The 16042-nt window shown below is 57.1% G+C and overlaps 1 protein-coding gene across 2 annotated transcripts in view; it reads left to right on the top strand.

Annotated features, from left to right (window-relative positions):
• The window catches only part of ctage5 (CTAGE family, member 5), a 120988-nt gene that overhangs the window by 40262 nt on the left and 64684 nt on the right, over positions 1-16042 (top strand). For both annotated transcript variants that reach the window (XM_038780444.1, XM_038780454.1), the window contains exon 7: positions 15841-15984. In XM_038780444.1, coding sequence (XP_038636372.1) covers positions 15841-15984 — 144 coding nt within the window. The remainder of the gene's footprint in view (positions 1-15840; positions 15985-16042) is intronic.

Below are 16042 nucleotides of genomic sequence, written 5' to 3' on the forward strand. Positions count from 1 at the left end.
CGCTCTTGCCCAGATTCAGCTTATAGCCCGAAAAGCTCCCAAACTCAGCCAACAGCTCCATCACCCCCGGCATTCAGGAACGTGATAATAACCAGACAATCAATTAAATATTTGCCAGGACGCTGGATTAACCTCCCTGCTCTTACCCAAAGTAACACCATAGGAACTTTAATGCTGACCCGAAAGAGCAGGTGAGATCACAATTTAAAGTCTCATCTGCACTTCCGACAGTGAAGTGTAGAGTACTGCAGTGCAGAGTCAGCCTAGATTTGTGTGCTCGAGACCTGAAGTGGGACTTGAACACACAAACATCGGATTCAGGGCAAGTGTGCTACCAAGTGACCACGGATAAAAAAACTCAGGTTTTCATGACAAAAAATATTTTTAAATTGCACTGCTAAAATGAATATTCTGTGGCAGGTTGAAGACCAGTCAAATTAATTCATGACATTTCTGAGAGGAATGTCTGGACCAGCAGGAGGGAAAGAGGGAGGTAGTTGTGCCCCCGGCCCTGAACTTCTGTCAGTCCTCTCCCTAGCCCCTGGCAATGACACAGCTCAGTTTCTCCTTCTCCCAGTCCCCTTCTCAATTCCTCCCTGCCATGCCGAAACCCCTCAGTCCCCCCTCCCTTTCCAAAACCCCTCAGTCCCACCCTCCCTGAAACCCCTTCAGTCCCACCCTCCCTCTCCAAAATCCCCTCAGTCGCACCCTCCCTCTCTGAAACCCCCTCAGTCCCACCCTCCCTGAAACCCCCTCAGTCCCACCCTCCCTGAAACCCCCTCAGTCCCACCCTCCCTCGCTGAAACCCCTTCAGTCTCTCCCTCCTACTGACACCTCCATCCTTCTCAATCTCTCCATCACCAGACTTCCTCAGTCTCTCCCTGTCTCTGACCTCCCCTCAGTCTCTCCCCTAAGCTGCCACCTCATCCCCGACATCCTGCTCCATTCCCTCGACACCCCACCCGACCACCCATGACTCCTCCTGACAACCGCATAGCCCTCTTACAACACCAAATCACCTGACAAATACCACAGCCCCTTACATCACCGCCCACCTCGCCTGATGTTCCATCGTTCACACTGACACCCCCCCAACTCCTGCTGACCCCCTACCTCTAATGACACCACCGCCTCTGGAAACACCGTACCACCTCACAACCCACCCCTCTGACAACCTCCATTCCCTGACAGGTGGATTGGCTGCACTAAATTGTCCCTCTGTGTCCATGCAGCTTAGGATGGGTTACGAGGCGAGAGTGAGCCGAGCTAGGGTGCTCTTTCGGACTCGATGGCCCTCTACTGCACTCTAGGGATTCTATGGAAAAACACCCCCACGCCCCTGGCATGCCAACCACCCTTTGGCACTAACTTAATTCTGACGCCCTGCATTCACGGACGGCCCCGTCCAGCCCCAACACCCACACAGCACCACCCCGCCTCCCGACACACATCAAGCTTTTTCTACGAATCTCCCCTCGCTGACCACACGACCCCTCCCCAATCTACCCTCCCTGAGACTCCCCAATCCCCCCTATCTCGAAACCCCCCCATCTCCCCTCCCCCGACCCTCCCCATCTCCCCTCCCCCGACCCCACCCCCATCTCCCCTCCCCCGACCCCCTCCCCCTCCCCACCCCCATCTCCCTCCCCCGACCCCACCCCCATCTCCCCTCCCCCGACCACCGCCCCATCTCCCCTCCCCCCGACCCCCCATCTCCCCCGACCCCCCCATCTCCCCTCCCCCGACCCTCCCCCTCATCTCCCCTCCCCCGACCACCCCCCATCTCCACTCCCCCGACCACCCCCATCTCCCCTCCCCGACCCCCCCATCTCCCTCCCCCCATCTCCCCCCCCCGACCACCCATCTCCCCTCCCCCGACCCCCCCATCTCCCCTCCCCCGACCCCCCCATCTCCCTCCCCCGACCCCCCCCATCTCCCCTCCCCCGACCCCCCCATCTCCCCTCCCCCCGACCCCCCCATCTCCCCTCCACCGACCCCCCCATCTCCCCTCCCCCGACCACCGCCCCATCTCCCCTCCCCCCCCATCTCCCCTCCCCCGACCCCCCCCATCTCCCCTCCCCCAATCCCCCCCCACCATCTCCCCTCCCCCGACCCCCCCCACCATCTCCCCTCCCACGACCCCCCCACCATCTCCCCTCCCCGACCCCCCCCACCATCTCCCCTCCCCGACCCCACCATCTCCCCTCCCCCGACCCCCCCATCTCCCCTCCCCCGACCCCCCCCATCTCCCCTCCCCCCCCCCATCTCCCCTCCCCCGACCCCCCCATCTCCCCTCCCCCGACCCCCCCATCTCCCCTCCCCCGACCACCCGCCCCATCTCCCCTCCCCCCCCCCATCTCCCCCTCCCCCGACCCCCCCATCTCCCCTCCCCCAACCCCCCCCACCATCTCCCCTCCCCCGACCCCCCCCCACCATCTCCCCTCCCACGACCCCCCCCCCATCTCCCCTCCCCGACCCCCCCCCACCATCTCCCCTCGCCCCCCCCCCCATCTCCCCTCCCCCGACCCCCACCATCTCCCCTCCCCCGACCCCCCCCCCACCATCTCCCCTCCCCGACCCCCCCCCACCATCTCCCTCCCCCGACCCCCCCACCATCTCCCCTCCCCGACCCCCCCCCACTCCCCTCCCCGACCCCCCCCATCTCCCCTCCCCGACCCCCCCCCATCTCCCCTCCCCCGACCCCCCCCCATCTCCCCTCCCCCCTACCCCCCCCCCACTCCCCTCCCCTACCCCCCCCAATCCCCCTCCCCCGACCCCCCCATCTCCCCTCCCCCCGCCCCCCCATCTTCCCCTCCCCCGACCCCCCCCATCTCCCCTCCCCCAACCCCCCCCATCTCCCCTCCCCCGACCCCCCCCCATCTCCCCTCCCCCAACCCCCCCCATCCCTCTCCCCCGACCCCCCCCATCTCCTCTCCCCCGACCCCCCCCATCTCCCTCCCCCTACCCCTCCCATCTCCCCTCCCCCGACCCCCTCCCATCTCCCCTCCCCCGACCCCCCCTCTCCCCTCCCCCATATCCCCCCCATCTCCCCTCCCCCGACCCCCCCCCCATCTCCCCCTCCCCCGACCCCCCCCATCTCCCCTCCTCCCCCCCCCCATCTCCCCTTCCCTGACCCCACCCATCTCCCCTCCCCCGACCCCCCCACCGACCCCTCCACCCATCTCCCCTCCCCGACCCCCCCACCACCATCTCCCCTCCCCTGACCCCCCCCCCCCATCTCCCCTCCCCCGACCCCCCCCCCCATCTCCCCTCCCCCACCCCCCCATCTCCCCTCCCCCGACCCCCCCCCCCATCTCCCCTCCCCCGACCCCCCCCATCTCCCCTCCCCCGACCCCCCCCCATCTCCCCTCCCCCACCCCCCCCATCTCCCCTCCCCCGACCCCCCCCATCTCCCCTCCCCCGACCTCCCCATCTCCCTCCCCCGACCCCCCCCACCATCTCCCCTCCCCCGACCCCCCCCACCATCTCCCCTCCCCCGACCCCCCCATCTCCCCTCCCCCCCATCTCCCCTCCCCCGACCCCCCCTCTCCCCTCCCCCGACCTCCCCCCATCTCCTCTCCCCCGACCTCCCCCCACCATCTCCCCTCCCCGACCTCCCCCCCGACCACCCCCACCATCTCCCCCCCCCCGACCCCCCCCACCATCTCCCCTCCCCCGACCCCCCCCACCATCCCCTCCCCCGACCTCCCCCCCATCTCCTCCCCCTCCCCCGACCTCCCCCCCACCATCTCCCCTCCCCCGACCTCCCCCCCGACCATCCCCCACATCTCCCCTCCCCCGACCCCCCCCACCATCTCCCCTCCCCCGACCCCCCCCCATCTCCCCTCCCCCGACCCCCCCCCCACCATCTCCCCTCCCCCGACCCCCCCCCATCTCCCCTCCCCCGACCCCCCCCTCCCCATCTCCCCTCCCCGACCCCCCACCATCTCCCCTCCCCACCCCCCCCCCCATCTCCCCTCCCCCGACCCCCCCCACCATCCTCCCTCCCCCGACCCCCCCCACCATCTCCCCTCCCCGACCCCCCCACCATCTCCCCTCCCCCAGACCCCCCCCACCATCTCCCCTCCCCCGACCCCCCCCACCAGCTCCCCTCCCCCGACCCCCCCCCCCCACCATCTCCCCTCCCCCGACCCCCCCCCACCATCTCCCCTCCCCCGACCCCCCCCCCCATCTCCCCTCCCCCGACCCCCCCCCCACCATCTCCCCTCCCCTGACCCCCCCCATCTCCCTCCCCCGACCCCCCCCCCACCATCTCCCCTCCCCTGACCCCCCCCATCTCCCTCCCCCGACCCCCCCCACCATCTCCCCTACCCTGACCCCCCCATCTCCCCTCCCCCGACCCCCCCCCATCTCCCTCCCCCGCCCCCCCCCATCTCCCCTCCCCCGACCCCACCTCCCCTGACCCCATCTCCCCTCCCCCGACCACCCCCTCATCTCCCCTCCCCCGACCCCCCCCTCATCTCCCCTCCCCCGACCCCATCTCCCTCCCCCGACCCCCCCATCTCCCCTCCCCCGACCCCCCCATCTCCCCTCCCCCGACCCCACCCCCCCCCTCCCCCCCCCCCATCTCCCCTCCCCCGACCCCCCCCATCTCCCCTCCCCGACCCCCCCATCTCCCCTCCCCCGACCCCCCCATCTCCCCTCCCCCGACCCCCCCATCTCCCCTCCCCCGACCCCCCCCTCTCCCCTCCCCCGACCCCCCCCCACCTCCCCTCCCCCCACCCCCCCCCATCTCCCCTCCCCCGACCCCCCCCCATCTCCCCTCCCCCCCCCATCTCCCCTCCCCCGACCACCCCCCCATCTCCCCTCCCCCGACCCCCCCCTCATCTCCCCTCCCCCGACCCCATCTCCCCTCCCCCGACCCCCCCCATCTCCCCTCCCCCGACCCCCCCATCTCCCCTCCCCCCCCGACCCCCCCCATCTCCCCTCCCCCGACCCCCCCATCTCCCCTCCCCCGACCCCCCCATCTCCCCTCCCCCCCCCCCCCATCTCCCCTCCCCCGACCACCCCCATCTCCCCCTCCCCCGACCACCCCCATCTCCCCTCCCCCGACCCCCCCCTCATCTCCCCTCCCCCGACCCCATCTCCCCTCCCCCGACCCACCCCCCCCATCTCCCCTCCCCCGACCCCCCCACTCCCCTCCCCCGACCCCCCCCCCATCTCCCCTCCCCGCCCCCCCCCCCTCTCCCCCTCCCCCGACCCCCCCCATCTCCCTCCCCCGACCCCCCCCCCATCTCCCCTCCCCCCCCCATCTCCCCTCCCCGACCCCATCTCCCCTCCCCCGACCACCCCCTCATCTCCCCTCCCCCGACCCCCCCCCTCATCTCCCCCCCACGACCCCATCTCCCTCCCCCGACCCCCCCATCTCCCCTCCCCCCATCGCCCCTCCCCCGACCCCCCCCATCTCCCCCCCCCGACCCCCCCCATCTCCCCTCCCCCGACCCCCCCCATCTCCCCCTCCCCGACCCCCCCCCCTCATCTCGCCCTCCCCCGACCCCCCCCCATCTCCCTCCCCCGACCCCCCCCCATCTCCCCTCCCCCGACCCCCCCCATCGCCCCTCCCCCGACCCCCCCCCCATCTCCCCTCCCCCGACCCCCCCCCATCTCCCCTCCCCCGACCCCCCCCATCTCCCCTCCCCCGACCCCCCTCCCATACTCCCCTCCCCCGACCCCCCCTCCCATCTCCCCTCCCCCGACCCCCCCCCCCCGACCCCCCCCCCCATCTCCCCTCCCCCGACCCCCCCCATCTCCCCCCCCGACCCCCCCCGCATCGCCCCTCCCCCCCGACCCCCCCCATCTCCCTCCCCCGACCCCCCCCCATCTCCCCTCCCCCCCAGCTCCCCTCCCCCGAGCCCCCCATCTCCTCTCCCCCCCGACCCCCCCATCTCCCCTCCCCCGACCCCCCCATCTCCCCTCCCCCGACCCCCCCCATCTCCCCTCCCCCGACCCCCCCCATCTCCCCTCACCCCGACCCCCCCCATCTCCCCTCCCCCGACCCCCCCCATCTCCCCTCCCCCGACCCCCCCCATCTCCCTCCCCCGACCCCCCCACAATCTCCCCTCCCCCGACCCCCCCCATCTCCCCTCCCCCGACCCCCCCCATCTCTCCTCCCCCGACCCCCCCCCATCTCCCCTCCCCCGACCCCCCCCCCCCATCTCCCCTCCCCCGACCCCCCCCCATCTCCCCTCCCCGCCGACCCCCCCCCATCTCCCCTCCCCCGACCCCCCCCCCATCTCCCCTCCCCCGACCCCATCTCCCCTCCCCCGACCCCCCCCCCATCTCCTCTCCCCCCAAATCATCCCCTCCCCCGACCTCCCCCCCTAAATCAACCCCTCCCCCCCAAAAAATCATCTCCTCCCCGACCTCCCCCCAAAATCATCCCCTCCCCCGACTCCAAATTATCCCCTCTCCCAACCTCCCCCCAATCATCCCATCCCCTCGCTCCAAATCACCCCTTCACTGCCCCTCCAATCTCCTCGCCGACCCCCCCCCCCCGGGGGAGGGGGAGGGGCGTGTAACCGGAAGTTGCTTCTGTGAACTTTGCCCTGTCGCCCGGAGTTATAAAGAGCAGATTCTGTAGTTTTAAGATGGCACCCGGCCCTGGAGACCAGGGAGCGGATTGACGGAGAGAAACAGAGCGGAACCGTGAGCAACACACTCAAACCCACCTCCCGGTACAGTCAGCGCGTTCCCGGGAATTACAGCAGTATACCCGGTACAGTCAGAGCGTTCCCGGGAATTAGAGTTATATCCCCGGTACAGTCAGTGCGTTCACGAAAATTACAGTAATATCCCAGTACAGTCGGTGCACTCCCAGGAATCAGTGCAATATCCCCGGCACAGTTAGGGTGTTCCTGGGAAACAGTAATATCCCCGGTACAGTCAGTGCGTTCCTGGGAATTTTATCAATATCCCCAGTGCAGTCAGTGCATTCCCGGAAATTACAGCAATATCCCCAGTACAGTCAGTGCGTTCCCGGGAATTACAGCAATATCCCCGGTACAGTCAGCGCGTACCCGGGAATTACAGCAATATCCCCGGTACAGTCAGCGCGTTCCCAGAAATCACAGTAATATACCTGGTACAGTCAGTGCATTCCTGGGAATTACAGCAATATCCCCGGTACATAGAACATAGAACATTGCAGTGCAGTACAGGCCCTTTGGCCCTCGATGTTGCGCCAACCTGTGAAACCACTCTGAAGCCCATCTACACTATTCCCTTATCATCCATATGTTTATCCAATGACCATTTAAATGCCGTTAATGTTGGCGAGTCCACTACTGTTTAAAAAAAAATTTAGAGTACCCAATCAATTTTTTCCAATTAAGAGGCAATTTAGCATAGCCAATCCACCTACCCTGCACATCTTTGGGTTGTGGGGGTGAAACCCACGCAAACACGGGGAGAATGTGCAAACTCCACACGGACAGTGACCCAGAGTCGGAATCGAACCTGGGACCCCGGCGCCGTGAAGCAACAGGGCTAACCGACTGTGCCACTGTGCTGCCCTCAAGTCCACTACTGTTGCAGGCAGGGCATTCCACACCCTTACTACTCTCTGAGTAAAGAACCTACCTCTGACATCTGTCCCATATCTATCTCCCCTCAATTTAAAGCTATGTCCCCTCGTGCTAGCCATCACCATCCCAGGAAAAAGGCTCTCACTGTCCACCCTATCTAATCCTCTGATCATCTTGTATGCCTCAATTAAGTCACCTCTTAACCTTATTCTCTCTAACGAAAACAGTCTTAAGTCCCTCAGCCTTTCCTCATAAGATCTAACCTCCATACCAGACAATTTCCTGGTAAATCTCTTCTGCACCCTTTCCAATGCTTCCACATCCTTACCATAATGCGGCGACCAGAACTGCACGCAATATTCCAAATGCGGCCACACCAGAGTTTTGTACAGCTGCAACATGACCTCATGGCTCCGAAACTCAATCCCTCTACCAATAAAAGCTAACACACCGTACGCCGCCTTTTTAAAAAAATATAAATTTAGAGTACCCAATTATTTTTTCCAATTAAGGGGGCAATTTAGCGTGGCCAATCCACCTACTCTGCACATTTTTGGGTTGTGGGGGCGAAACCCACGCAGACACGGGGAGAATGTGCAAACTCCACACGGACAGTGACCCAGAGCCGGGATCGAACCTTCGACCTCAGCGCCGTGAGGCGGTTGTGCTAACCACTAGGCCACCGTGCTGCCCTAGTACTCTGTATTCCTGTTACTCCTTCCAAAATGAATCACCTCACATTTTTCTGCATGAAACTCTATTTGCCAGCCCTCAGCCCATCTCTGCAGCTTATCTATGTCCCTCTGTAACCTGCAACATCCTTCCACACTGTCCACAACCCCACCGACTTTAGTGTCATCTGCAAATTTACTCACCCATCCTTCTACGCCCTCCTTCAGGTCATTTATGAAAATGACAAACAGCAGTGGCCCCAGAACAGATCCTTGTGGTCCACCACTAGTAACTGAACTCCAGGCTGAACATTTCCCACCAATCACCACCCTCTGCCTTCTTACAGCGAGCCAATTTCTGATCCAAACTGCTAAATCACCCTGAATCCCATGTCTCCGTATTTTCTGCAATAGCCTACCGTGAGGAACCTTATCAAACGCTTTACCGAAATCCATATACATCACAACAACTGCATTACCCTCGTCCACCTGTTTGGTCACCTTCTCAAAGAACTCAATAAGGTTTGTGAGGCACGACCTACCATTCACAAAACCGTGTTGACTATCCCTAATCAAATTATTCCTTTCTAGATGATTATAAATCCTATCTCTTATAAACCTTTCCAAGACTTTGCCCACAACAGAAGTAAGGCTCACTGGTCTATAGTTACCGGGGCTCTCTCTACTCTCCTTGTTCAAGAACATTTGCTATCCTAGATTCTTCTGGCATTATTCCTATAGACAATGACGACATAATGATCAAAGCCACAGGCTCAGCAATCTCCTCCCTAGCTTCCCAGAGAATCCAAGGATAAATCCCATTCAGAATCACTGTAATAGCACCGGTACAGTCAGTGCGTTCCCGGAAATTACAGCAATATCCCTGGTACAGTCTGCGTTCCCTGGAGTCACAGCAATATCCCCGGTAAAGTCAGTGCCGTCCTGGGAATTACAGCAATATCCCCGACACAGTCAGTGCGTTCCCGGGAATTATAGTAATATCTCCGGTACAGTCAGTGCGTTCCTGAAAATTACAGCAATATCCCCGGTAAGGTCAGTGCGTTCCTGGGAATCACTGTAATATCCCCAGTACAGTCAATGCGTTCCCGGGAATCACAGTAATAACCCCTGTACAGTCAGTGCGTTCCCGGGAATTATAGTAACATCCCCGGTACAGTTAGTTCGTTCCCGTGAACCACAGTAATATCTCTGGTACAGTCAGTGCTTCCAGGAAATTACAGCAATAACCCCGGTACAGTCTGTGCGTTCCCGGGAATCACTAATATCCCCGGTATAGTCAGTGTGTTCCCGGAAATTACAGCAATATCCCAGGTACAGTCAGTGCGTTCCCGGGAGTCACAGTAATATCCCCGACACAGTCAGTGCGTTTCCGGGAATCACTGTAATATCCCCGGTACAGTATGTGCGTTCCCGGGAATCACTGTAATATCCCCGGTACAGTATGTGCGGTGCCGGGAATTACAGTAATATCCCCGGTACCGTCAGTGTGTTCCCGGGAATCACAGTAATATCCCCGGTACAGTCAGTGCGTTCCTGGAAATTACAGCAATATCCCTGGTACAGTCTGCGTTTCCTGGAGTCACAGCAATATCCCCGGTACAGTCAGTGCCGTCCCGGGAATTACAGCAATATCCCCGACACAGTCAGTGCGTTCCCGGGAATTATAGTAATATCCCCGGTACAGTCAGTGCCTTCCCGGGAATTATAGTAATATCTCCGGTACAGTTAGCGCGTTCCCGAAAATTACAGCAATATCCCCGGTAAGGTCAGTGCGTTCCTGGGAATCACTGTAATATCCCCGATACAGTCAGTGCGTTCCCGGGAATCACAGTAATAACCCCTGTACAGTCAGTGCGTTCCCGGGAATTATAGTAATATCCCCGGTACAGTTAGTTCGTTCCCGTGAATCACAGTAATATCTCTGGTACAGTCAGTGCTTCCAGGAAATTACAGCAATAACCCCGGTACAATCTGTGCGTTCCCGGGAATCACTGTAATATCCCCGGTATAGTCAGTGCGTTCCCGGAAATTACAGCAATATCCCCGGTACTGTCAGTGCGTTCCCGGAAATTACAGCAATATCCCCAGTACAGTCGGTGCATTCCTGGGAATCACTGTAATATCGCCGGTACAGTCAGTGCATTCCCGGAAATTACAGCAATATCCCCGGTACAGTCAGTGCGGTCCCAGGAATGATAGTAACATCCCCGGTACTGTCAGTGCGTTCCTGGAAATTACAGCAATATCCCCAGTACAGTCGGTGAAGTACCTCCGCCCTGCCCCAGAATGTCAGTGTAATCCTGGGAATTTTAGTAATATCCCCCTTGTATAGTTTGTATAATCCCAGGAATTACAGAAATACCCCCCGATGCAGTCAATGTATTCCTTTTGTATAGTCAGTATAATCCTGGGAATTACAATAACATCTCCCAATACAGTCAGTGTATTCCTGAGAATCACAGTAATAGTCCCGGTATGGTGTAACTCTGGGAATTATAGAAGTATCCCCTAGAGCAGTGAATGTAATCCTGGGATTTGCAGTATTATTCCCCAGAGCGGTCAGTGTAATCCCAGGATTTATAGTAATATCCCTCCCTCAACCAGGCCCACTGCCGGACAGCCTATTTTCCCAGTGCTGTCATCCTCCCCAGGGTGCTGCTGATAAGATTATTCCCTCCAGCACTGTTGTTTTTTTTTCTTTTTTTAAAATTTAGAGTACCCAATTATTTTTTATTTCCAATTAAGGGGCAATTTAGCGTGGCAATCCACCTGACCTGCATATCATAGAGTTTACAGTGCAGAAGGAGGCCACTCGGCCCATCGAGTCTACACCGGCTCTTGGAAAGAGCACCCTACCTAAGGTCAACACCTCCACCCTATCACCAGAACCCAGTAACCCCACCCAACACTAAGGGCAATTTTGGACACTAAGGGCAATTTATCATGGCCAATCCACCTAACCTGCACATCTTTGGACTGTGGGAGGAAACCGGAGCACCCGGAGGAAACCCACGCATACACGGGGAAGATGTGCAGACTCTGCACAGACAGTGACTCAAGCCGGAATCGAACCTGGGACCCTGGAGCTGTGAAGCAATTGTGCTAACCACTATGCTACCGTGCTGCCCACATTACATATCTTTGGGTTGTGGGGGTGAAACCCACACAGACACGGGGAGAATGTGCAAACTCCACACGGACAGTGACCCAAGGCCACTGCGCCGCAGTCCCAGTGCTATCCGCTCCGCCACATGCCGCCCCCTCCAGTGCTATTGTTGATGTCACCTCTTTTGGTACTGTGGCAGTGTCATTCCCTCTATTTATGTTATTAATATCGAGCCCTGTTTTTACACTGTTTCATGGTATTTACGCAGTATTTATCTCCAGAAATTCCCCATTCACCCTATTTTGAACAGAATCTAGAAGGCACTGGTGAAATTGGAAAACGGGCAGGATTCTCTGGGAATCGGAAGGGCGGGCAGAAACGGTGCAGTAGAGTGACGGGAACCACTCCAGCGTCACCCCAAAGGTGCGGAAAGGGGCCGAAGGGACTCTGCCGGCCGGCGCGGGTCCCACATGCGCGGGAGCGTCAGCGACTGCTGACGTCATCCCCACGCATGCGCGGGGAGGGTTCACCTTTGCACCGGCCATCGCGGAGGCTTACACGGCTGGCACGGAGGAATGGAGTGCTCCCATGGCACAGACCCGTCCGCGGATCAGTGGGCCCCGATTGTGGGCCAGACCACCTGGGGGGGGGGTGGCCCCCTCCCCCCAGGACCCTGGAGCCCGTTCGCGCCGCCAGGTCCCGCCGGTAAGGGACCAACTCCAATTTACGCCGGCGGGACCTGCACAGAACGGGAGGGACTTCGGCCCATCGCGGGCCGGAGAATCGCCCGGGGGGACGGGGGGGGGGGCCCACCGGTACGGGGCGATTCCCGCTCCCACCAAATCTCCGGCGCCGGAGAATTCGGCAGCAGGCGGGGGAGGGATTCACGTCGCCCGCCCGCCGATTCTCCGACCCAGCAGGGGTGGTTGGTGAATCCTGCCCCAGATTTTCTCCATGGATACTAAAACTGAGAGGTTACGGGTGGGATTCTCCGTCCCACTGCACCAGTTTTCTGGTGTGGTGTGCCCCCCGCCGATGGCGAGATTTTCCATCCCGCCAGCCAGCCAATGGAATTTCCCACTGTGGGCAGTCCCACGCCGTCAGGAAGTCCCCGGGCGTGGGTGCGCTGCCGGTGCAACGGAGAATCCCAACAGCGGAGAATTCAGCCCCATATCTTTCAGAAGCTGCCTCTGTTCTTCATTTAATCCCATCAGCATATCCGTCTATTCCTTTCCTCCTCCTGTGTTCATCTACCTTCTCCTTAAATGTATCTATTGCTATTCACCTCGGATACTCCTTGTGGCAATTTCCATCTTCTAATCACTGTGTAAAGAAGATTTTTCTGAATCCACTGTGGGATTAATTAGTGAAGATTTTAAAATTATGCCCCTCTAGATCTGCCCTACTCCGCACATGGAAACATCTCTACGTCCCCTGTCAATTTCATTCATACTCTTTAACATTTCTGTCAGGGTATCCATTAGTCTACACTTTTCTGGTGAAAAGAGCCTCAAACTGTTCAATTGTTCCTAATGGGTATCATGTCTTGGTTCTGGTATCGTCCTAGTAACTCTTTACTTGAACCTTCTACCATGCCTTGTAATTGTGCAGTAACCAGAAATGCTCACTGTACACCAAAGATCATCTAATATATAATGAATATAAGGAATAGTCATACTTTATAGTTTGTATTTTTGCAATAGCATTATTAAACCTAGGTCAGAATGCATACGGACATTATGCCTGCTAGTGTGTGATTTAAAAGTGAGGTAATTTGTGATTTTGCTGGGGAAGTGTTTTGCTATTAGATATTAAAAGCAATTTTACCTGTTTGCAGATAGAGAGCCAATATAACTTTGGAACAGTTTGAACCTGGCTAAGCAAATCAAAGCACATCTTGTAACAGGAGACAAAATAATGCTCTGTGCTTTGAGTGCAGCTGGTGTAGCTAATAAGAAGGGTGAGGCCTATCTGAACAAAGGAATTGCTTCCAGGACTCTAAGCTGAGCAGAAGGTTTTCAGCTTGGTCCAACAAAAAAGTTCCTCTCTCCAAGGACTCTGCCCCTTGATAAGCAAGTTAAACCTGGTTGTTAACTTTAGAGATAGTGATATTTGAAATATATGCGTTGCTTAATTGGAATGTAGAGGCAGGTTTCAGGAAGCAAAGCTATTTCTTTGTTGCTAATGTGCTTAATTTTGCATTCAAATTAAGATTTGTTTTAATATAAAAGCTGTCTACTGGTCAGTGTTATCAGTCCTGCGGTGCAGTAACATTTCCTCAGTTTCACCAAATTCAAATAATTGGGTTCTAGTCCAGATCCATAACAATAACCAAAGCAACTAATATATAATGAATATAAGGAATAGTCATACTTTATAGTTTGTATTTTTGCAATAGCATTATTAAACCTAGGTCAGAATGCATACGGACATTATGCCTGCTAGTGTGTGATTTAAAAGTGAGGTAATTTGTGATTTTGCTGGGGAAGTGTTTTGCTATTAGATATTAAAAGCAATTTTACCTGTTTGCAGATAGAGAGCCAATATAACTTTGGAACAGTTTGAACCTGGCTAAGCAAATCAGTTGAAAATTTAACACAATTTCTCTAGAAATTAACCACAATGCTTTTTTTTTATTGCCGTGCCACATTGTGTTACTACTTTTAGTGATTTGTTTATCTCCACATCCAGATCCCTCTGTCATATTTATACATTTACTTGCGAAGAAGTATGTAGCCTCTCTATTCTTCCTTCCAAATAGTACCATCTCACACTTAGCTGCATTGAAGGTTCATTGCCATTTACATGCTCATTCTGCAGGTTTACTAATCTCTTGCTAAATTTTGTTGCAATCCTCCACTGTTATAACCTGGTACCCCAATTCGGTGTCGTCTGCAAATTTTTAAAATGCGCTTGCGATTCTCGAGTATAAATCTTTTATGTAAGTAACAAACTGTTTTGGTTCAGGACCAAACCAGTGGACCACCTCTTCATGCCTTTTGCTAGTTTTTAGACCCTTGGCTGTAATAATAATAATAACCTTTATTAGTGTCACAAGTAGGCTTACATTACATTGCAATCACGTCACTGTGAAAATCCCCTAATCGCCACACTACGGTGCCTGTCTGGGTACACTGAGGGAGAATTCAGAGTGTCCAATACACCTAACAAGCACACCTTTCGGGACTTGTGGGAGGAAACCGGATCACCCGGAGGAAACCCATGCAGACACGAGAACGTGTAGAATCCGTACAGACAGTGACCCAAGCCGGGAATCGAGCCCAGGTCCCTGGCACTGTGTAATCATGGGACGGCAGGGAAGCATTCCACAGGCCAGCTCGTTGCACTCTTTGGAGTGGCTCATCCTGTACTAGACTTCACCTTCACCAACTCTCACCCGTGGCCCCAAGTAGTTGTTAACATGTAATAGCAGCCACACCGGTAAACCGCTTTGACAAGTGGGGGAAGCTGTTGGGTCTCCTATTCGCGATGACTTTGATCTATGTCTACTCTGGCTTGAGTCTCGGGTGCATTCTCACAGTGATCAAAGGAAGCACTACAAGGACACTCTGAAGGTTTCAGTTAGGAGTTTTGATATTAACTCCGGGTCCTGGAAGAAGCTCGCCCAGGATCACTGCACTTGATGGAACCAAGTAATAAACAGTGCTGCCTCCTTCGAAAACAAGCACACGTGAGAACTAGAGAGAGAATACCAGGAGAGGAAATCCTAAGCCAGAAACTCATCTAAACCTCAATCTCCCCCAGTATCCTGTCCCGATTTGTAGCAGAACTATCTGAGCACAAATTGACCATTTGGAGTGACCTACTTACCCTTCTAAACACCCCAAATGATGAACATGGTTACCTTCACCTTGAAGAATGCTGAAGAGAATTATTAGCAGAAATTGGCCATGATTAATAACAACCTTTCTGGTACTTTTGGTAATATTACCCCGGTTGCTATTATCTCCTCCACTGGCACTTTTGGTTAAATCAAGATCTTTGGTACTTTTCGTAACAGTCGTCCACTAGTGCTGTTTATATTATTGCTGCTCTAAGGGCAGCACGGTGGCCTAGTGGTTAGCACAACCGCCTCACGGCGCTGAGGTCCCAGGTTCGATCCCGGCTCTGGGTCACTGTCCGTGTGGAGTTTACACATTCTCCCCGTGTCTGCGTGGGTTTCGCCCCCACAACCCAAAAATGTGCAGAGTAGGTGGATTGGCCACACTAAATTGCCCCTTAATTGGAAAAAATAATTGGCTAATCTAAATTTAAAAAAAATATATTATTGCTGCTCTTGTGAATATCATACCAACTAATACTGTTTACATTACTGCTGCTCCAGGTATTACCCAGTTATGTTACTTTTGTTGATACACTTAATTTGACTGTTAATGTTGCTGTCACTATTGATATTATCCACGTGCTGAGTATTACTGCTGCTGATGCTTCATCTAATTTAGTCCCTGCTCTTGAGTGATACCATTTTCTCCCTCAGTTCTACCAGAAGGTGATGGATACATTGTCTGAAGATCCTGGAGCTGCTTTGAACCTGCATGGTGTTTACACTGAATTGTTCCTGATCCCAGCTGTGGTGGGGGTTGTTACTGCATTGCTGTTTATGCACAGGATCTGCCAAGCAGTAAGTGTGTTTCTTGCAGCTACTTATTTCACATTAGCGAGAGAGTTGGATACAATGT

The sequence above is a fragment of the Scyliorhinus canicula genome, chromosome 2 (genome assembly GCF_902713615.1).
Source record: "Scyliorhinus canicula chromosome 2, sScyCan1.1, whole genome shotgun sequence".
Taxonomy (NCBI): domain Eukaryota; kingdom Metazoa; phylum Chordata; class Chondrichthyes; order Carcharhiniformes; family Scyliorhinidae; genus Scyliorhinus; species Scyliorhinus canicula.